The 22,569-nt window shown below is 43.9% G+C and overlaps 1 protein-coding gene across 1 annotated transcript in view; it reads left to right on the forward strand.

The window, feature by feature from the left end:
• Positions 1–22,569, forward strand: part of PAK5 (p21 (RAC1) activated kinase 5) — a 90,420-nt gene that overhangs the window by 46,900 nt on the left and 20,951 nt on the right. Inside the window, exons 4-6 of the mRNA XM_065400816.1 lie at positions 5,766–6,563; positions 19,045–19,536; positions 20,720–20,853. Of these exons, the coding sequence (XP_065256888.1) occupies positions 5,766–6,563; positions 19,045–19,536; positions 20,720–20,853 (1,424 nt within the window). The remainder of the gene's footprint in view (positions 1–5,765; positions 6,564–19,044; positions 19,537–20,719; positions 20,854–22,569) is intronic.

Genomic DNA, 22,569 nt, shown 5'->3' on the forward strand with positions numbered 1-22,569 from the left:
GTCTACCTAGACGTCAGCAGATACTACAGTTCATAGTTTTTCCAGATAATTTGCTGATAATCTAGCCCATTTTTAATCAGCACATTGCTATATTGTTTGTCTTGTAGCTTGTTTTCTGATCCCAAAACGTTTTTCTGAAGGTCTCCACAGTTTTCAGTGTTGCCCAACGCATTAGAAATGGCTATTGTTCCATATTCCCAGCACAGGCAGTTATAGCTGCTTGCCTTGCTATTCCTGTATTGCATTTGTCAGCTTTACAGAATGGATTTTAAGCATGAATTTGACAGCGTAATAAATAAGTCCAGATCTTGCTACCCTTACACTATCCTTCCATTGAATAGCACCGTACTCTTCATGTAATCATAGGAACATAGAAATTGGATCAGACCTGAGGTTCATCTAGCCCACCCTACTGATCTTAGTGGAACTACTCAAAGAGTAAGGTGCATTTCATTGTGACTAAGAAATCTTAGGGCCAGATTTTGCCACCCACACTCATATTGAGTTGCACCCTATTTTGCAACTAAGAAACTAATCTGGAAAGACAAAAAATTGCAGTATCTGCTTAGGTGCACCTCAGATCAATGGGGCTGCTAACAGAATAAGGGCCTACCTAAAGTGAGCAAGGATGACAGAATCAGACCCTTAGAAATTAGAGATGGAAGGGCCTAGTAGTCATCTTGTCCATCCCTTACCTCTGACAGATTTCTGTGTACTATGCACCGAGTGTTGCCCTCATGGAGTGAGGTATTGCTCATCATGGTTAACGATGGCGCAGTTGGCCCTTGAGTAACTACTGAGGGCTAGGTCAAGCTTGTCAGGCCCATGCAGTGTAATTCCTCCCTGAACTCCCTGCACAGAGGGGGAGCATGCTTACTACTGAACCCTTTATGGGGTGCACCCTTCTCTCCTTGTGTGCTGATTGCACTCTGCGGGCTAGTGCAGGGTGAGAGATGGGACCATGTCCCCACCTGCTCCCTGTGGGACACCATGCACTCCTGGGGAAGTAGGGACAGAGCAGTCCCTGTGATCCCCTGAGCACATGGACTGCAGTTGTGCCTGACCATTACACCAGCTATGCAAGGGTCAGCAAGAGTCTCCTTGCACCTCACATATACTGCACACCTGTAGTGGTGCTGGAACAATTTTTATAGCGAGCATACTCAAGGCGGAAACCATGTATTTGGGTAATTATTACTACTTCAAGCCAGGGGTTGCGGCAGCACCTATGCACACCTGTGTATAGATCAGGCAAAATATGGCCCTGAGTCAGGTGCAACAGAGAGTATCTAGGGAGAGTGTCACTGGGAGAAAACCTCTCACCATCCTGCTCAGTGGTGTGATGCCTGTTGTAGTGTTCTCAAGGGCCAAAAAAGTTAAAGGTGTTTATAAACTCTTTGATACTTAGGTTTGGGATTCTATTTTACAGACTTGGTGTACTCGGTTTCTTGGCAAACACCCAAAACCATTCATTCTAAAGCTGAAAGTTTATTGATCAAGCACAAGAAAGAACAAGAAACTAAAACAAGCATTTATAATGAAAATGGAATTGAGTGAGTATGCAAAACAAACTTAATTGAAATCCATTAAAGTCTCTCTCCTTTTGGAGGCGAACTATCAGAGGCTCTTATTTTCCTGAACAACTTTTCTTTGATGAAAAAGAACAGGTTAATGTTACTGTCAGTCCTGATGTGAAAAAAGTATTCCCCTCTCCTGTTTTTAACAAACAGACAAATACAAGGTGAAGGAGAGACGGGATAGAAAAGATGGGGAACATAAGGCTTTGGTTGCTGTTTTGGGAACAAGGGATGGCTGGTTAGTTACAAATGGATGCTTTGGCTGGCAGGTCAACCACAACATCTGTTGCTTGGATCCTGGTTCACATTCCAGTCAGTGACGTCATCTGGTTGGGTCTTTTCTCCTTAGACAGGGCAGGATTGTGGTCATCTCATCTTGTGCTGATTCACTGCAACTGATTTCAGGATTCAGTGAAAAGCCAAGAGGGTGAGAGATAGATTAGAAGGAAAGAAGGGTGCAGAAAGTAACCCAGCAGGGAAGGGAACAGAACAGGACCTTACGCACCTCTGCAGCGTTGGCAATTAGGTGTCTCCAGTGATGGGCTGAGGACTGAGTGTCGTGGTGATATGATGACTTTCAGGAATCAGAAGTGAAAAACTTCTGCTGGCCTTCCCTTCTGGAAGAAAATCCTTTGGTCTGGTCTGCTCCCTCTGTCTTGGAGTCAGGGAAGATGAGATGAGAGTTGGGATAGATTATATTTTTTTCAAAGTCTGTTTTTAAGAACCTTGAAAAGGGGGGGAAAGGGGGTGGTATAGTTCTTCCGCTCATTATTTTTGTCCATCAATTAGGCCTAATATCTGCCACACCCATTTTGGTTCATTAATTTCTATTTTCACATTATCTTTTTGTTTTACCAAGCATGATTTCAACAGTCCTTAAACCATATCCCTTTTTGTTTGGACATATCCAGTATCTCTATCTGCTTTTCTTTCACTTGATCATAGCATTAATTATTAAAAACAATTGGACCTGTTTTCCATGGTTAATTTCCAAGAAAGCAAAAAGTTATAGGTTATTGTAATACGTTATGAACTTGCACATACTTTTTACATTTGAACTTACAATTGGAGTCAATTGTTAGGCCCAATAATCACAACGTGCCTTTGGGTATGTCGCCCCAAAGTGGCTGCGCTATCCCATTACCAATACTGCTTTGCACCTCCATTGCACGCACCTTCCATCCAGTGCTCTCAAAGCACTTTGTAAACTAGAACTGGCTGGAAATGTTGCAGGAACATATTGGTTGTGACCAAACTTTTATGGTGAAGTTTTCTCAGGATCAGGATGGAATTTCTGATCATTCCCTGTTCCTATCGATGTGTGAGGGGAGACCTTCTGAGTGCGTTTCTCCACGTATCAGTGCAGAAGGAGAGAGGGAGGTCAGTTGCTTACCGTTGACCACTCAAAAGGGGATTGTAGGGGCAAAACAGAATGGTGGGGCCAAAAAAGAAAAGAGCCAAAAAAACCACCATCCTTAAACCTTGCTACTTCCACATGGGGACAAATCCTGTCTCTCCAAGAGAATAATTTTGACGCGGTTCAACTAGGGAAACCTCATAGAGTTTATCTCCCTTTCCCCCACAGTCCCCTCCAGCAGGAAAGGGTGATCTGGGCCATCATTACTAACCAAGTAAAATAAAAATCATGCCCCTAAACATTTGTCAATAGGCCCAGTGCACAAATCAAAGGACTTAATGACTAAAGCCCAGCCAAGCACTGCGAGACCCCAGCGGACACTTCCCTACTGATACAGCACCATTTATCACTCCTTCAAAGCCTACAAATGCAACCCTAGGCCAGTAAAAGTGTCTCCGCACCATTAACAAATTTGGTATGTAGACAGACAGATATAGCTATGCCAGGTGTCTATCTCATCTACTAATATCTATCTTATCTGTCAGTGTCAATATCTATAGATGATAAGAAATATATAGCTCTACCCAGAGCACCATCTTCCGGGTCTTCCAGAGCATTCTTTTGTTGTCTGTCTAGATTATAAGCTCGCTAGGGGTAAGGACTGGCTATACAATTTCCAGAAGCACCTATGTCCTTCTGAAAGTTGACGGGAGTGAAGCTCCTAAGTGAAATAAGTGCTTCTGAAAATGCTAACCTGTGCCGACCAATAATACTCTTTATCCCCTAGTAATGATGATAGTGGCAATAAGATGCCCATTGGTTTTTGTTCTTCAGTCAGTTTTCAGGCCCTATGCCGGTGATCTAGGCCAGCTTGAATGAATATTTTAAATTGGGTTTTGTGCGGTATCATACCACACAATTTGAAGTCGTTCAGAGAGCATCACAATGGCTACATTCCTTTTATCTACTAACTAAACTTCCGCAATTCAATGAGCGCCATCAGGTTTCTCCGTATGACTCAGCCTGAGCTGCACAAGGATGTCGGGAGTTGTGCACTTCTGGGAAAGCCTCCTCGGTCTGTGTTGGAATTAAACAGGGATTGGGCTCAGTGCCCAAGACTGTATTTCAAACCCACTCGCTAGCAGCTCCACTTAATCTGAAGCCAGGTCTACACTTAAAGCCAGGGCACAACCTCAATAGCTAGGCTGTGCACTGAGGAAGTCAGTGGGGATCAGATGTTGGGAAGGAGACTTTCCCACCAAGACTCCAGAGCAGCTGTTGCAGTCTGAGTTGCAGTGGCCCCTTCTGTGGGCCACCTTTGTGCGGGGATGATCCACGTAGTCAGGGATCCAGTAGCCCCCTCCCCTCTGTGTCCCTTGTTGATGAAACACCATAAGTCCCCTGGAAGCCGTGCTCTGTGGCACACACAAGGTGGGGATCATAAAGACACAGAATGATAACACAAAAGTGCTGCTACAGGATATCTCCCTAGGCTGGCTAAGTTCTAGTTATAAACTAAACAAGTTAAAAATAGAGGCCCAGCTACTCAGCTGGTGTGAATCCCCAAAGCAAATTTGATGCCATTTAGAGCCACACTGATTCACACCAGCTGGCCCCTGATCAGTCCATCTCATTCTCACAGGAAACGTACACACATCACAATGGTTCTTTCTGACCCTCACAGTAGGAGTTGATGATTAATCAATATTACTATCATTGCTATAATCATATGCTACAATGATAGCTGTAATGAGTCAAAAAATAGTTCAATCACTGATAGGTCAGTGCAGAAATCAGGCATAACTGACTTCATGTGTGCCCTTACGTGCCAGTCATGAGGCCCGTCATCCTGGGTTGGAATTAGTAGGGAGCAGGTGTTGCGTGGTTGAGTGATGGGAAGCAGTTTGGGGAGAGGGAGCTCATGCATTCTGTCCCAGCAAGAGCTGTGGAGGTCACTCCATCCCCAGGGCTGCAGAAATGGGAACAGAAGGGAGAGAGGGTGGATGACTATGCAGCATTTAGGATATAGGAAAGGTTACCACAGCCTGGTCAGGCCATTCAGCTCCCACACTGTGGGATGTCCCAGGGCCCTGATTTAGCCCTTCAAAAAATACTTGGTTAATTAAAGATACTGTTGTAGCCAGGTGGCCTGCTGAAAGCTGTGAATGTCCCCTCTGTACATCACATAAGAGATAAGTATTTAGGTTTAACACTTTATTTTTATTTCCCCCCTGGTGTGTCTAATGTTAGATGAACTCCAGTGTAATTACTCAGGGTGGTCCTATTACATTCACAGATATTGTTTTGAAAGAAAATAGTGCCCAATAAATTGCACACTACTTTCCATTCTGACTCTTTCCCACCGTGAAATGTATAAGTGAATGCAGACTGTGGAATGATTTTCTTTTAGCTTATCCTTATACCGTACACCAGCTACAGACTATTAGCCTTGTCTGATGTAGATGAGCGGCAAATAATAGTCCCAACATTTTCAAAAGTGACTAGTAATTTGAGGTGCCTCCATTTTTTGAGAGCTGAATATCCTGATTCTGAAAATTTGACCCTTTTTAAGGTGTCTTAAGTTAGACACCCAAAATTGAAACATCCAGAATCTCTAGTTTCTTTTGGTAATCTCAGCCGATAATTGTGTCTCTTCATGATTCTGCAATAAAGTACTTATTGGTAAAAATACATTTTTTCCTTCAAATGAGCTACCTGATAGGAGAATAGAACATAACCTCTGAATGTATTGCTTGCTAGATCATTTTGGTTTTATCAATCAAATATTAAATAGAAGACTGGATTTAATCAAAGCAATTTTCTGTTCCCAGACTATCGTTAGAGGAAATAAACCTCAAAAGGATACTTCAATCAATGGCCTGCTAGAAGAATTTGACAATATCTCAGTGACACGCTCTAATTCCCTACGGAAGGAAAGTCCTCCCACTCCACACCAAGGAAACTCAAACCATGTACAAAGCCACCAGGAAGAAAATGGTTATATCACATATTCTCAGTATTCCAGCGAGTCGGACACCACGGCAGACTATGTCACTGAAAAATATAGAGACAAGAGTCTTTATGGGGAAGAGTTAGACAGATACTGCCAAGGTAGCTTCACCCCAAAACAGAATGGACACGTGATGAAAACAAAACCCAGAGACGCCTATTATTCAGAAATTAAGCCCCTGAAGTCAGACATCTCAAGGTTCCTTCCAGATTACCATACACACATGGAAACAAAAAGCAAACCCATTGAGTACAGTGGCCTAAAGTTGGAATATCAAAGGATTCTTAGTGGATCGTCTCTAGACTACAGAGAACCTTTTCACTACGCTCCATCTAGAACTTCAGTGCAGAGTGAGTGCTCAAAAGAGAGACTGGAATACAGTGACAGCGACTGGGGAAATGGACCAGACAAGGATGACTATGACAAAAGACCGAAGTCGTCCTATGTAAACCAGATAAGTCCTCAGCCAGCCATGAGACAGAGATCCAGATCAGGTTCGGGTCTTCAGGAACCAGTCGTGCCATACGGAGCAAGTGCTTTTAAATCAAATCAGCAAGGGCATTCGTATAGTTCATACACCTACCCTCGCTTGTCGGAAACGGCAGGAGGCATTCCAAAGGTAACATTAACATCAGTAGGTGCTGTCGGTACAGGCCATCGCTTTCACAGGTGTGACCAACAGTTTCCAAATGTGGTTGTATAAAGCTGAGCACTTGAATCCATAGTTAGGCACCTACGTAACAATGGCCTGATTTCCTGACAGGCTCAGTACCTATAGGTCCCATTGATTTCACTGGGAGCTGCAAGCGCTCAGCAAGTCAATACCTTTGAAAACCAGGCTGCTTTTCCTTAGGTGTCTGAATAGGTGCTTCACTTTAGCCCCCCCACCACCACCACCACCCAGTTTGTATATTTTGGCCATAATCTTTTATTTTTCCTCTAAAACACGGAGGAAAGAACTGTACAGTAAAGGATTGTCAAGGGTTACCAATTAAAATGCTACATCTTTTAATTGTTAACCCTTGAAATTCCTGAAGTTATGGTGTCACGCTGTCTGGAGTGGTTCACGACTGTGCCTCCCTCAGGACAGACTGTCAAAAGCAGGGCAGACCCCCGCCCCCCCCGGACAGTCTATCGTTAGATTTCACTGACCCAGTACCAAATATGAACTCCCAGAGTACTACAGTAACCTTAGAATCATAGAATATCAGGGTTGGAAGGGACCTCAGGAGGTCATCTAGTCCAACCCCCCGCTCAAAGCAGGACCAATCCCCAACTAAATCATCCCAGCCAGGGCTTTGTCAAGCCTGATCTTAAAAACCTCTAAGGAAGGAGATTCCACCACCTTGAGTCAGAGACTGTTCCCTTAGACACTCCAGTCTATCTTGCCACCCAAACAAGCTGGACTATGTGATAAATGGTCACTTATACCAAAAAAATCACAAAATATTCAGGTTGCACCCAGTCCCAAAAGACCAGTCACTCACCCAGGTCAATTTGCATCCTGGGTCTCACACCAAAAACAATGCTGGTAGCCAATTCTATAGTAAACTCACTAAAGGTTTATTAACTCAGACAAAGGAATGAGAGTTACTGAGATGTTAAAGCAAATATATGTACAGTTGAGTCACAGTCTATAATTTCGAGGGGTAGCAGAGACGTAGTAATCTGCCAGTTTCCCAAAAGTCTTTTAGGGCTAATCAGAGTAACTCTGGGGATCTCTGTTTTCTCATTGGTTATTCTTCCCTGTTAGAATCCACAGTCCAGAGATGAAGAATTTTTCCTTGTGTCCATACTTAGAATTTCTTCTTGCAGAAAACAAGCTGACAGGATGACTGCCCACGGGGGTGGGGGGTGTCTTTCTTTGATGACGGAGCGCATTTAGAGTCTTCAATCTCTGATCATCACACACAATAACCACTGGCCTTTAAATGTGCAAGAATTAGCACATGCCTGTTACAGTTCTTCGTTTGCATTACACAAGGCGTCTTTCTCATTTGATGGGTTATTTAGTTACAGAGATATAGACAATGTAAATGTTTGCTATTCCATTATAACAGGATAGAGCTATGTGAACACCAGACATGTAACATCCCATTAGTTTTCATGAAGTTTAAACACCAAATATACTCTTATACATTTAACATTCACTTTGATCTATACCAGGGGTAGGCAACCTATGGCACGCGTGCCGAAGGCAGCACACGAGCTGATTTTCAGTGGCACTCACACTGCCTGGGTCCTGGCCACCAGTCCGGGGGGCTCTGCATTTTAATTTAATTTTAAATGAAGCTTCTTAAACATTTTAAAAACCTTATTTACTTTACATACAACAATAGTTTAGTTCTATATTATAGACTTATAGAAAGAGACCTTCTAAAAACATTAAAATGTATTACTGGCACGCGAAACCTTAAATTAGAGTGAATAAATGAAGACTCGGCACACCACTTCTGAAAGGTTGCCAACCCCTGATCTATACTAATACACAAGTGAATTGGCCTGGTTTCCAGCTGTGAGTGTGTTAGTTCTCAGCTGACACCTAGGCCTTGGCCAGACCTGACACTTGGCTTACCAGCGTCACATATAGTTCTTTCCTCAGTGTTACACAGGGAAAATGGCCAAAATATACAAACTTGGGGGCCTAAACTGAGCCACTTAATTCCACATTCAGATGCCTTAGGGTACGTCTTCACTACCTGCCGTATCGGCGGGTAGCGATCGATTTATCGGGGATCGATATATCACGTCTCGTTAAGGGTACGTCTTCACTACCCGCCGTATCAGCGGGTAGCGATCGATTTATCGGGGATCGATATAGCGCGTCTCATTAAGACGCGATATATCAATCCCCGAACGCGCTCCCCATCGACTCCGGAACTCCACCGGAGCGAGCGGCGGTAGCGGAGTCGACGGAGGAGCCGCAGCCGTCGATCCCGCGCCGTGTGGACCCCAGGTAAGTCGATCTAAGATACTTCGACTTCAGCTACGTTCTTCACGTAGCTGAAGTTGCGTATCTTAGATCGATCCCCCCCCCTAGTGTAGACCTGCCCTAAGTAAAAAGCAGCCTGGTTTTCAATGGTATTGACTTGCTGAGCACTTCTTCCAAGGGATGAGATCTGTTTTATTGTTGTATAATGTCACATTTTAATGCTCACAACATGTGCTGGGTTGAGAGCCCTGGAAAATTGATTCTATCTACCTCCTGAACAGAAAGCAGCAGTCGAAGCTCTACCACAAATATATTGTGACCGTATGCCGGAGGGATGTGAAAGGCTTGTTCATTCTCCACGCCCACCCACTCTTTAGTTTCTCTGCTGATGCTGCCCCTCAGAGTTCTAATTAGTGCCCGGGCCCATTAGAGGTTAACCAAGGAGGTTTAGCCCCAATTAAATTCAGGCAAGCGTTTTGGGTTTGGGTTTCAGGGACAGAAGAGTTCCCAGCCACTAAGTGTCGTCAGTTGCCCCTTCTATGCTCATTTGTGTTAAGCAAAGTCTAAGCAATGTCATTTATGTCTAAGGGATTTTTGGGTCACCTGTGGCTAACTCAAGCACTATGCTTTTCTTAACCTGTTTGTTATATAATTTTTTTAACATCGGCTTTAATAAAATTTGTAAATTTGCAGGATTGGTAAATGGGACTGTAGACAGAGGTATATTTTAAAAGGATCAGTGCACTTTGGCTCTTTGGAAAAAGTGCCTCCCTGCAAGATTCATTGTCAGCTATGCGTTCCTTAGAACACTGAAAACATTCCTACAACCTTGGTGCACTTGATACTCGATGATTCACCATTCTCTGCAGCAGTTACAATTCCCAACTCCATCAGCAACTCCAGGAACTGAACAGCAGTTTTTTTGTCTACGGATGATTGCTAGAGAGTTTCCTCTTCAGAGAGGCATTAGAGAGACAATGGTTTATTAAATGAGTTTACTAAATGAGAATCGGGTCGTGAATCAGATATCTTACCACTGAGATTGCCTTTAAAGTATAATTAAAAGGGAAAAAAGTAAGTATTGAAAAAATCTGCAGACACAAATGCATGGCTTTAAAAATATATTCAGGAAAGATAGTCATTACAGCTAATAAGTCTGAAGGGTAGATTTAGTTCAGTATTACTTGCAGCTGTTTCATCTGATATACCATGTACCTCAGATTCATCCCTGGTGTAACTCAAGTGAATTCAGTGATGTAACACTAGGGATGTATTTGGCCCTATGTATTTAACTCCAACTTTACAATGGGATCCAGGAAGGTGGCTCTTCACACATGCATACTGTCTCATTAATTTATCGCATCGGCCTGGTGGTCCAAGTAGAAGGTATCATGTCTCCAACAGTGGACCGTACTACCTGCTTCAGAGAAAGGTAGGGCAAGTTTCTTCCTCACCTCCTTCAGTGAGAGGTTGGTTTGTGCCCTTTGGGTTTGATCCAAAGCCCAATGAAGTCAAACTTGCCCTGAACCAGGGGGTTTATATCCTGTATACATTTTGTTTCCTAGCTGATGTAGCTGTGGATGCTTATGTAAACATTTAATCCTTTTTTTAAGTATACTAATTTCTTGGCCTTTATGATACCTTGTGGCAATGAGTTCCAAAGATTAATAATGTGTGCTGTACTTTTACCAGCTTTAAATGTGTCACCTTTCAGTTTCACTACATATCCCCTTGTTCTTAAGGCATGAGGCGGTAAACAGGATACCAATCTCTGACACTTTACTAGCTGGGTTCAGTATTTCCTTCTATGTAGAAGGCTGATCAACAAAAATTTTGCTTCTCTGCAATATTCTTGTCCGACTTAAGCATATCCCTTTGTTCCCTGGCTGCCTCAAAGACCCACCTATTTTCTCGCAGGTTCCCTGCTTTTGGAATACACATTTCTTGTTATTTGTTTATATGTCTGGCTATTTGCTCTTCAAATCCCCTCCTCACCCTCCTAACTTCCATTTTACATTTTTACTACCAGAGTTTGTTCCTTTCCCTTGGCTTCACTTGGGCTGGATTTCCATTTCTGAAGGATACCTGTTTGGCTTTTACTAATCTCTTGCATCTTACCATTTAAACATAAGAAACATATGAACATAAGACCGGCCATGCCAAACGTCCATCCTGCCCAGTATCCTGTCTTCCGACAGTGGCCAATGCCAGGTGCTTCAGAGGGGATGAACAGAACAGGCAATCATCAAGTGATGATTTAATCTCTGCTGTTTTATGTTACCTTTTTGCTTCATTTTTTAGTTTTGGGGTACACATACCTCTAGATACTCTATTGTCCTATGATACAGAAGCCTCCATGCAGAGTGTAAGGATTTTAATTTACTCACTTGTAGGGTCTTTTCTGGATTACCCATCTTCACTTTTTTTTTTAATTCCCCTCTTAAAGATTAAAGTCACAGTGCTAGTGTATGATACAGCCTCTCCCATGCGGATGTTGACCTTAATTATAGTGTGGTTACAAGTATTTAATGGAAGTTGGGATTCCCTCCGAGACCTCTTTCCACTCGTCTTCCCAAGAACTCAGTTTGACTCCAGAATTCGTCACTCGGGTATCTTTATTTGGCATAGAGCAATGCTATGCTGAGTTGATCAGACTCAAACGCGGGGGGTGGATGCAGGGTACATCATAGCTCCGAAGTTACAGAAACTCTCTCCTTATATACATTGAAACATCTCATTGCATTTACTCTACATCGCATTATACATTTTAGGATTGGCTTGGTTACTTGGTACAGGATCCCTGTACCGCATGCTCTGTCCACGCGCTGTCCATGTTTCGACTTCCTCTTTATTTTATCTCTTCATTCCTAACTTATTTTGTCCCTTGTTATCTAGTTCATAGTAAATAATTCCCTGGGTGTTCGTTCTCTTATCTTAGCTGGCTCAGACATTCCGTCTTTTTAGCCTACTGACCTATGTATTTCCCTTATTTAGCACAAATGTCCTGTTTTCAGCCTAATAATTCATTTACCTCCCTAATCCTATCTTCCACAAAATAAGGCCTCCCCCCATGTGTTAATCACTCACGTTAGGCCAGGCTTCAGCTACTGTGGATCAACTATAATTACTTCTTGAATCAACTCCTGGGTGAGATGTAGAACTGTGCTGAGAGTAACCTCTCCTCTTTTGTGCTCTAAAAGTAGCTGTTTCAAGGTGCAATTGTATAAGGTGTTGAGAAATTGCTCCCTAAATCATATCTTGGTGAGACATTTGATCATTTTATATTGCAAGTAGCTGAAGTTGGCTATTATTAGATTTAGTTGCCTCTTTGATCTCCTTCAACAGTCTGAAGATCAGCAGTATAACCCTTCTAATGTGTGTATTCTTATGAGTTGACTTTACAGTAGGATCTGTATGGACACAAATGCCCTCTCCCTGAAGAAATGATATCTCATTAGGTTCAGTGGAATCTTTTAGGTATTCCCATACCTCCATAACCTAATATATCCTTCCTGCATGGTTGATACTCAGGTACTATAGCAGGGGTGGGCAAACTACAGCCCGAGGGCCTCATCCGGCCCTCCAGACGTTTTAATCTGGCCTTCGAGTTCCCGCCGGGAGTGGGGTCAGGGGCTTGCCCCGCTCTGCACAGCTCCTGGAAGCAGCGGCATGTCTCCCCTCCGGCTCCTATGCGTAGGGGCAGCTAGGGGGCTCTGTCCGCTGCCATCACCCCAAGCACAGCCCCCGCAGCTCCCATTGGCCGGGAACTGTGAACAATGGGAGCTGCAGGAGCGGCGCCTGCGGACGGGACAGCACGCAGAGCCGCCTGGCCATGCCAACGCGTAGGAGCCAGAGGGGGGACATGCTGCTGCTTCTGGGAGCTGCTTGAGGTAAGCGCCACCCGGAGCCTGCACCCCTGACCCCCTCCCATGCCCCAACCCCCCACCCCAGCCCCGATCTCCCTCCCGCCCTCCAAACCCCTCAATCCCAATCCGGAGCACCCTCCTGCTCCCCCAACCCCTCATCCCCAGCCCCACCCCATAGCCTGCACCCCCAGCCAGAGCCCTCACCCCCTCCCACACGCCAACCCCCAATTTTGTGAGCATTCATGGCCCACCATACAATTTCCATACTCAGATGTGGCCCTCGGGCCAAAAAGTTTGCCCACCCCTGTACTACAGTATCCCATCAGTCTTTGTCTGTTTTCCAGAAATGCTTATTAGACTAAGGTCTTCTTCTATTGTCAGGTTTTCTAGTTCACCTAGTTCCTCCTGTTGGTATACAGTCCTTTATTGATTTTGTGTTTGACCATATGCCTATTTTTAAATTCCTTTATGTGACACCGTGTTATTTTTTTCCGGAATCCACCTGTGTCATCCCATCCTGTCCCTCCTCCAGTGTGGTTGTAATTTCTGCCCTATCCATCACTGCCCAACATAGGGTAACTTTGGTATTATTGCCATACCTAACAGAAGTCTTTGTCTAACTTGACCGCTCCTCAACACCTGGCTCGTTTTCCCCAGATCCTGGTTTAAATTATACCTCCTTCCCCACCCCCAATTTCTTGTAGATATTCTGTGCCTGCAGGTTAAGTTAAGGTGGAGCCAATCCTTAAGTATAGGCTCTCCCTTCCTTTTCCCAGTGGCTAATGAATGTAACCCCTTCCTTTTTTATGGCATCTTCTCATTCACATATTGAAACCCTGACATTATCCGTCTAACTCACCTTGTGTGTGGCAAAGGAAGCATTTCAGTGATCTCTACTGGAGAAGCCCTAGACATTAGTCTTATTCCTAGTAATCTCAGTTTATTTTACAGGCCTGCTCTCCGGATCTCAGCCTGATGTCACTGGTACTGATATGAAGCATGATCACAAATTCCACCCCTTTACTTGTTAGAAATCTGTGTGGGCATAGGGCTGCCAACTTTTTAATTGCAGAAAACCAAACACCCTTGCCCTGCCCCTTCCCTGAGACCCCACCCTCGCTCACTCATTTTCACCAGGCTGGGGCAGAGGGTTGGGGTGTGGAAAGAGGTGAGGGCTCTGGCTGGGGCCAGGGATGAGGGGTTCAGAGTGTGGGAGGGGGCTCAGGCCCTGGGCGCTCCAGTAAGCATCCGACCCACCACCTTTGGATCTGGCAGGTAAGTCACCAAGCAATTCTCAGTCACCACATAACTAGCTATCATTATTTCTAGTGATTGAATCTCTCCTCTCACCACAGCCTCCCTGCACCCTCATCTCCTGGTGGGACTAGGTTCATGACAAATGATCAGCCAGTTCTACCTCTGTGGAAAGGGGGGGTCCCCTTTTAAGATGTTTGTCCTTAGTTTTCACTTTGGTTCCCTCCCATAGGGGACCAAATTCTTCAACGGGGGGGTTGGGGCAGCCATTTCTGAGATGGGCCTTTTCTACAGTGCTCCTGCTTCTATTAATAATTTAGCAGTACTCCACACAGGTGACGGGTCTGCCCACCTAGATCATGTTCATAGAATATCAGGGTTACAAGGGACCTCAGGAGGTCATGTAGTCCACCCCCCTGCTCAAAGCAGGGCCAATCCCCAGACAGATTTTTACCCTAGTTCCCTAAATGGCCCCCTTGAGGATTGAACTCACAACCCTAGGTTGAGCAGGCCAATGCTCAAACCACTGAGCTATCCCATGTTACAGGATCAGGGACTTAGTTTTCATCTGAATAAGCAGGTGTTTCTGCCTAATACCGTATTAAATATCTGTAATTTCTGGTGTTACAAAATATGCATTACTGTCATCAATATGAAAGGTAAAATGACTTTAACCAGCTTGTGATACCCTTTTTGTTACAACCAAAAGGCCTCAGTGCTGAAATGAGCATGGACACATTTGAGTAATATTGTGAGTCAGTGAACCAACCCACACAGCAGCAGAAGTGTATTCCATTACAGTGCAGTGCTTTGATGGATTTCATGTCAGAACCTAATCTGCCCTGTTGACCTGATCTTTAATGAGGCCTGCGTTGAGGGGTTTTTTATGGTCTTTTAAAGGGGTTCCTTTGGGAGCCTAATTGAATACAATAATATAAATAGAAGCATTAATGAAATAGTATCTATTTGATTTTGCAGTGATGTGAAGAACTGCATTACGACGCGGCTAATAAGAAGAAGTTAGCTGATTTAATGGCTTTTCCCTGTATATTTTTGTTACATTTCATTGCATTCCAGAAATGAATGGTTTTGAATTGTACTGTAAGCTGGGTTATCAAATGCTAAAAAATGTATTAGCAAGTACATTATATTTTTCAGAAGTTTTGCTGAACCTATTAATTTTCATTTTCAAATTCCGAAAACACATTGCAGCCTTAAGTTTAGATTTCAAATAATTGACTTATATGGATGTATTGATCTAAATGTGTAAGGTGCCTCCATCACCAGAGTATCTGGGCACCTTACACATTAATTAGATTGGCAACAGCAGAGTCCCTAGTGGTCTCTAGCCGTTTGCAGTTTATAGAAAACCCTGCTTGATGGATCAAATGGATCCATTGCTATAATTATTTGTATCTTTACCTTGTATAAAAATCTTCTCTCAGGAAGTTGCTACTTTAAGTAAGATGCTGTCTGGTGTTTTTGTGCATGCTACGTATTATTGGTTGCGACAACTCAAAAGAGTCATGTTAAAAAGTCACAGAGAGGGAGGGATAGCTCAGTAGTGGTTTGAGTATTGACCTGCTCAACCCAGGGTTGTGAGCTCAATCCTTGAGGTGGCCACTTAAGGATCTGGGGAAAAATCAGTACTTGGTCCTGCTAGTGAAGGCAGGGGGCTGGACTCAATGACCTTTCAGGGTCCCTTCCAGTTCTAGGAGATGGGATTAGATTAAAGAAGACAACTCCAGTTTCACATTCCAAAGAGGAATATTTAAGCAGCCCTTTGAGAGCGTGCAAACCCTCCTCCCATTCAAAGCTTCATGTGAGATGAAAAGATGGGCAAGTGTCTTACACAGAACGTTGCAAAACACTGATCTAATTTTGCACTTGGCGTTTTTTTCCCCCCACTGAGTAGATTTCAGCTACAAACTCCTCCTTTACCGTGCAGCAGGCTACGGTGATAAATTGATGCTGCGGCAGATTTTTTTTTTTTTTCAGTCTTAGCATAAAATGGTCAAATGATGTTCCACTGCAGAATTCAATTTCACAGTTCAGTTGGGTCCTTGATTACGCTGCCAAATTCAGATTAATGTGCACTTAACTAACATGGATCAGGGAACTCCTGGCTGACAGCCAGCAGTAATAGTAGCAACTGAGAGCTGTGTAGAGTTTTATGCCCTGTCCACCCCCCGTGCACCGCCAGTGGAATTGATTGATTAAATGAATTCATAGGTATAATTATTTGTAATTGTGCTACATCATGAGCCCGTGTCTATGCACCCCTCCCCCCCCCCAGAGATGTTACACACATTGTCATGGGCTATTTTTGCTATGTTGTAAGCAGATTCATTTCCAAAAATTGCTTTCGTGTATTTTTGCCCATACCTTTTGGGTTTGAATAGAGCTATGGATGAGCAAACATCCTGTCTGAGAATGTAAAAAATTCATTTACTTTACATAGAAGAAGCTTGAAAACACTTTAAGGCAAAGGAACTTTTAAGTGGAAATAGGAAATGTGTCGTTAGTTGTTTTTCCATCAAAGGAATAACGCGTACACTTGTGGGGGGTTTTTAAAGCCTCCTATTGAGATAATTTCTTCCCAGATTGTCTCTGGTTTCAAAGGAAAATTAGCGGTTGTATGACACTGCAGTTAAGTAGTTTGTCATTCTGGAAAATCATTTAAGAAATGGTAAATTAAATTAGTCTCCTTGTTGCTTGTTCTGTCTTGCTTGAAGGAAGCCCGCTTTGAGAACGATGAAGACCAAACACCCATTTCAGATAGGTTATAGGCTCACATACTCACTACTCTCCCCCGCACCCTGGGGCAAAATCTTAGTTTAAACTTTCCTGGTTTCTGCTTATTGTTTGTTTAATCTATTCTCGCGTTTGCCCGTTATAATGATGCTCATATTGTTGGGAAGAACAATAGGTGCAATACCAATTTTGGGGAGTTGTAAGAAAGACCCTGAAGAATTATAATGTGTGAATCCTATAAGCAAGGCATTTGAAATGAATGCACCATTGTCATTTGAGCCATATAACCCTACATACCTTATCGGGTGCTGTCGTAGGAAGCTAGGACCAGTGCTCGTGTGCAATGCTCTATCTTCCCTACACAGTTACGGAAGTGTCTGCTCCACAGTCAGTGGGAAAGGGCAGGTAACTAGAAGGGGCAAGAGTTGGGCCATCAATGGAAGAGATTTTAAGTTGGTGGCAGTGTCCAATTTGCCCTGCATATGACTGAGATCTATCCAATCAAAATATGTCTGTCTATGCTACCAGCCCTCATTCCCTTCAATAGTGGCAGTCATTTGGCCACATTATCACATTGCACAGGAGTACAACCAATGCTCGCAGGGCCTTATCACCCAGACCTTTGGAGTGGGAACCACTTTCCAGCTCCCAGTCAGTCCTGGTTTCATTCTAGGAGTGGTCTGTATCTGTATATATGTAAGTAGTTAATAGTCCAGGTACCAGGAGATGGTGGTCAAGAATATGTAGCATAGCTTCTGGGTTTTGCAGGACTTATAAAATTTGTTGTGCACTGCAAATGGCTTCCTCTGTGCATCTCTTTACCTTAGCTCTTAACAGGTTGCAATGCAGGTAAATTGGTGTTAGCATGGCAGTAAGGATGGCAGTGTGGCACAGACATCTGCTGGGTAATGGATGCTGGATGGCAGCTACACAAAAGTCTTTCCAGTGCCCCTGATCACAGTAATCACTGCCAATGCACCCATTGTGTTGTGAACAGATATGGTGCCTGTCGGAACTGTTGCACTGTGCAGCCTGTATTACCATCTAAAGTGTCTGTCACAGTTCCTGCATGTCCTGTTTGTTCTTTGCACCTCTGCCAACCAGGTGAGGGTCGATTCATTGGCTGCCCTGTGTGATGTCTTTATGGTCCCCTCCATTAACAGTGCGCTATGAAGGATTCAGGAACTAGGGCTTGATTTCCAGCCCCGGTGAGCTCTCCTCAGCACTGGAACTGATTGGGAAACAAAGGTAGCTTTACATTCACTTGCTCCTCCTGTTTTACTCTTGTGAAAGCAACGGGAGGATCAAGAAGAGGGTGGCTGGAGAGGGGAGGAGCTAACACAGCAAGAGACTTAAGGAGCTCAAGCTGTTTAGCTTATCAAAAAGAAGATTGAGAGGTGACTTGTTTGCAGCATATAGGTACAAGAACCAATGGCTGGAAGTTGAAACCAGACAAATTCAAATTAGCAATAAGGCCCAAATTTTTAACCGCAAGGGCGACTAACCACTGGACCAAACCACCAAGGGAAGTGGTGAGCCACTAGGTCAAGACTTGGATGCCTTTCTGGAAGGTATATTCTAATCAAACACAAGTTAGTGAGCTCAATACAGGGGTAACTGGGTGAAATTATTTGGCCTGTGATACACAGGAGATCCGACTAGATGATCTAATGGTCCTAAAATCTACATTTTTATTGTGATCAGAATGTACCCCAAAAAAGAATGTACCAAACTGGTGATTTTAAAAAAAATCTCTATTCTCAGCAAGAGGGTACCAGAGTGTCACTTTAAAAGAAATAGGTATTTCGGTTGTAGAGGACATTCCCCTCAAAATTATACCATCTGTACGAGACATCATGATACTGGGTATAAACAGATTGCTTGTGCTCCACTAATCCTAAAGACTATAATAAATAAAGCGATAGTTAGGGATTTTTACTTGTCACCTCGGCAGTCTGTGGACCATCAGTGATCCTTGGAGTTCCTCCTGGTGGTCCAGAGGGTGAAACAAGCTGAGAACCAAGCAAGGGGTGAGGAATAGCAGTGTCAAGTGGGTCTGTGATTAGAGATTTCTTTTACTAAATGTCCACAAAAAGAGAAAGTTAGAAAACCAAGTAGGAACCTCAGAAATGAGAAATCACAGTGGAGGTGGCCACGCCATGGGACTGAGGAATTGAGGTCTGACTTCATTGATAACGTAAGGTTTAGAATGCTCATAATACCTGCAGTTATTTTCAGCCATTGATCAATGCTGAATACAACATGTTAACTTTGCCTTGTTTTAATTTTTGCAGGTGGATTACGATCGAGCACAGATGGTAGTTAGCCCACCACTATCTGGATCAGATACCTACCCTAGAGGCCCAACAAAGCTACCTCAAAGTCAAAGCAAAGTTAGCTGTTCAGGTAGTAGCTTCCAGTATCCTTCAGTCTATCACAAAGCCTCTCATTATCACCAGCCAGCCCTCCAGTCAAGCTCTCCTTATATTTCCACGGCTTCTTACCCAAGCTCCCCAAGTATCACGTCAAGTGCTTATCCCCCACCTAGCTGGGGTTCATCCTCCGATCAGCAGCCCTCCAGGGTGTCACACGAACAGTTCAGAGCTGCCCTCCAGCTCGTTGTCAGTCCCGGTGACCCCAGAGAATACTTGGACAACTTTATCAAAATAGGAGAAGGCTCCACGGGGATCGTTTGCATTGCCACTGAGAAGCACACCGGAAAGCAAGTCGCAGTGAAGAAAATGGATCTCAGGAAACAGCAGAGAAGAGAATTACTCTTCAATGAGGTAAGCCATTTTGGATGAGGGGACAATTTTGCAGGTTACCGATCACAGAGAGGAACAAAGTGGAAACCCCCTCAGTGCCCAACGGATAAGGCTTTGGCCTCCGAAGATAGGGATGGTGAGTTCAGTTGTAACTTCCTGAGTCGCAGTCTCCATTGGGGTGGCCCCTTACTATGGGCAGGTCACAAACTGACCATCAAGCAAAATATTTGTCACTTTTGTAAACAAATGTAAAACTTCATTTTATTTTCTATTCTGCCTTTCCTTTAAATATCTCACTATGGGCTTAGTCATAGCTTTGTCAGGAGCCCAGCATTGTTGCCCTGAACCTGGAGATGCTCTGAGTCAGTCGCCTGGTTCCCCACTCCGCTGGGAAGGGAGGTCAGGGCTGTAATCTGTCCCAGCATATGTTCCTTGGCACCCCAATGCAGCCAAGGCTTTGCCCATTCCCTGCCTTATTGTGCCCACACCTGCTCAGTAGCAAGAATAGAGCGGCTCTGCCCTGTTACCTGGGGTGTGGGTAGCCGTGCAGGGGCAAAAGGGAACGAACGCCTTATGGCCCCTACTGCTGCTTTAGCCAGGTCACAAGTGAGCTGTATATTATTAGGGTGTTTTGGTTTTTAATTCTCTGCACGTTGACCTTGGTGGCACCACGAAGAAGGCTTTGCTTAACTGATTTGATACAATCTCTGTTGTACTAAAAGGAGAAGCAACAGGCAAAAAAAGAAAAAAAAAGAAAGAACCATTCCTGTTTTTATATTCAAAAGAAAGCTATTTTCCACTAAATGTGATTTAGAAATTATATTTCCTCCATCTTTCAGAAATGATTTACAGGGAAAGTTCTGGACATGTAAATATATTTGTTAGAAAAACATGGTGTAATTAGGCATAAGGATTTAGCAAGGGTGTTACATCATAACATTTCTTGAATCATAGAACATCAGCGTTGGAAGGGACCTCAGGAGGTCATCTAGTCCAACCCCCTGCTCAAAGCAGGATCAATCCCTAGGCAGATTTTTGCCCCAGATCCCTAAATGGCCCCCTCAAGGATTGGGCTCACAACCCTGGGGTTAGCAGGCCAATGCTCAAACCACTGAGCTAATTCTCCCCTGTGCAGAAGTAAAAGAAAAATGGTCCTGAATCAAAACGTTTCCAGTAACTCATGCAGTGTTTGTCTTTTGCTTAGGTTGTAATAATGAGGGATTACCATCATGAAAATGTGGTTGACATGTACAACAGTTATCTCGTGAGCGATGAGCTCTGGGTTGTTATGGAGTTTCTGGAAGGTGGTGCTTTGACAGACATAGTGACGCATACAAGGTATGTTTGGTTAGCATCATCTGTACACTGTTTTAGTGTTGAAGGCACCTCTTCTTTCAAAGGTGCGGCAAATCCTGTGCTTCTACTAGGGCAAGAAGGAATATCTGGCTTTGTCCTGCCCATGCTTACTGCCACTGCCAGTTTATAGAAAGGGGGAAATGGTAGCAAAGGTGGGACTAAGTGCAATCCGTGCCTGCTTTGTCCCAGCTTACGCTCTCGGTGACTCAGTGGAAACTGATGAGTGATTTAAACATGGTTTGGTATTATCAGCCTCTGTCTAAAAGCAGACAGGTCTGCAATGTAATAAATTCATACTCCTGACAAAATGCAAAAACGATGAGAACTTTACTATGCATTTAATCTAAAAAAAAAAAAACCTGTCTCTGTCAAAGGAGTCTAGAAGCCAGTTAAAATATCTGAAAATGCCCAGCTGTGCTCAATATACAACAGGTCCATTTTTCTACTGATCGTCTCTCTTTAAGGGTGAATAGAAAGTCCTTTTTTATATGCTAAAACCTCAGGTTGGGGTTCTGTGTTTCTCATACAATAACTGTGTAGCTTAACACCTAAAACAGTGCCGGGAACACCATTCCTTACACGGCCGTAGTAGGAATGAGGGGGGGGGGGTCTCACCAACCATTCCAAGGGAAATATGGAAATCTTAACTTGGGCCTTAGCAGAAAGGTGATGGAGAGAATGATTTGCAACACTTATTAATATATATGTACATATTATGTTAGAGTGAAATCCAGCCCAGTCCCCTTCTCTCTTGTTTTTGCTTTCCCCCCCTCCTCCCCCATCCTGTTTTTTCTTGTCCCCATCCAATCCAGAACTTTAGGGCTAAATTGCCACTTTTATGACGAAAGCCTGGCTCCACTGAAGTCCATGACAAAACTCCCCTGGACTTCAGCAGGGCCAGAATGTCACCTCAGAGCCAGAGCTGTATTAGGGAGGGGAGCTGGTGTCGGTGTACCACCTGAATGATGTTGACAGGAGCCATTATGCCTGCATGGCATAGGAGTAAGAAAAATGCCTTCAGAGGTGCCGGACAACAGCATACTATTGGCAGTGACTGTTACATTGTTGCAAAAGTTTACAATGAGCTCCTCCCAGGGCTGGCCTTCCTCCCCTGGCCTCCCCGTAGCCTGCACAGCCATGTTCCCCCAAAATTGCTCTACGTTTCCATCAGCAGAAGATCTCCTTTCCCCCTTCACTTTGCATTGTAGAGTGCAGGCTGTTGTTTGATGGCTACCTCCGTCATGAGAACCCTGAGAGGAAAAGGACTTCCTGAGCCCTCTGACCCACAATGCACCTGTGTTGGCACGGCCATATTTTGACCCTTCAGCCATAGGCTATAACTCTGCTCATTCAACTATTGTGGAGAAAGGGACATAGGATCAGAGCAGTGTTTCATCCAGCCCAATATCCTGTCTCTAGTACCATTCTTTACTAGCTATAGCTGAGCAAGATGCAGTAAACCCTGCTGTAGGCAATTACGGGTTAAGAGAAAACTAAACAAATGGCAACATAGGTTCTTACTGTTGGGAATTCTTTCTCTGGCCACAACAGCAACTTAGGGCCTTGCCTAAACACAAAAGTTGTACTCCGTTAACTACACTGGTATAGCTAAAGTGGTACAATACCCCCTAGTGTATAAATGTGCTGGTACAGTTATTCCCATCCAGAAAGGGAAATAAGATAGACTGGTGTAAGACC

Source organism: Emys orbicularis, chromosome 3 (assembly GCF_028017835.1).
Source record: "Emys orbicularis isolate rEmyOrb1 chromosome 3, rEmyOrb1.hap1, whole genome shotgun sequence".
NCBI classification, from domain to species: domain Eukaryota; kingdom Metazoa; phylum Chordata; order Testudines; family Emydidae; genus Emys; species Emys orbicularis.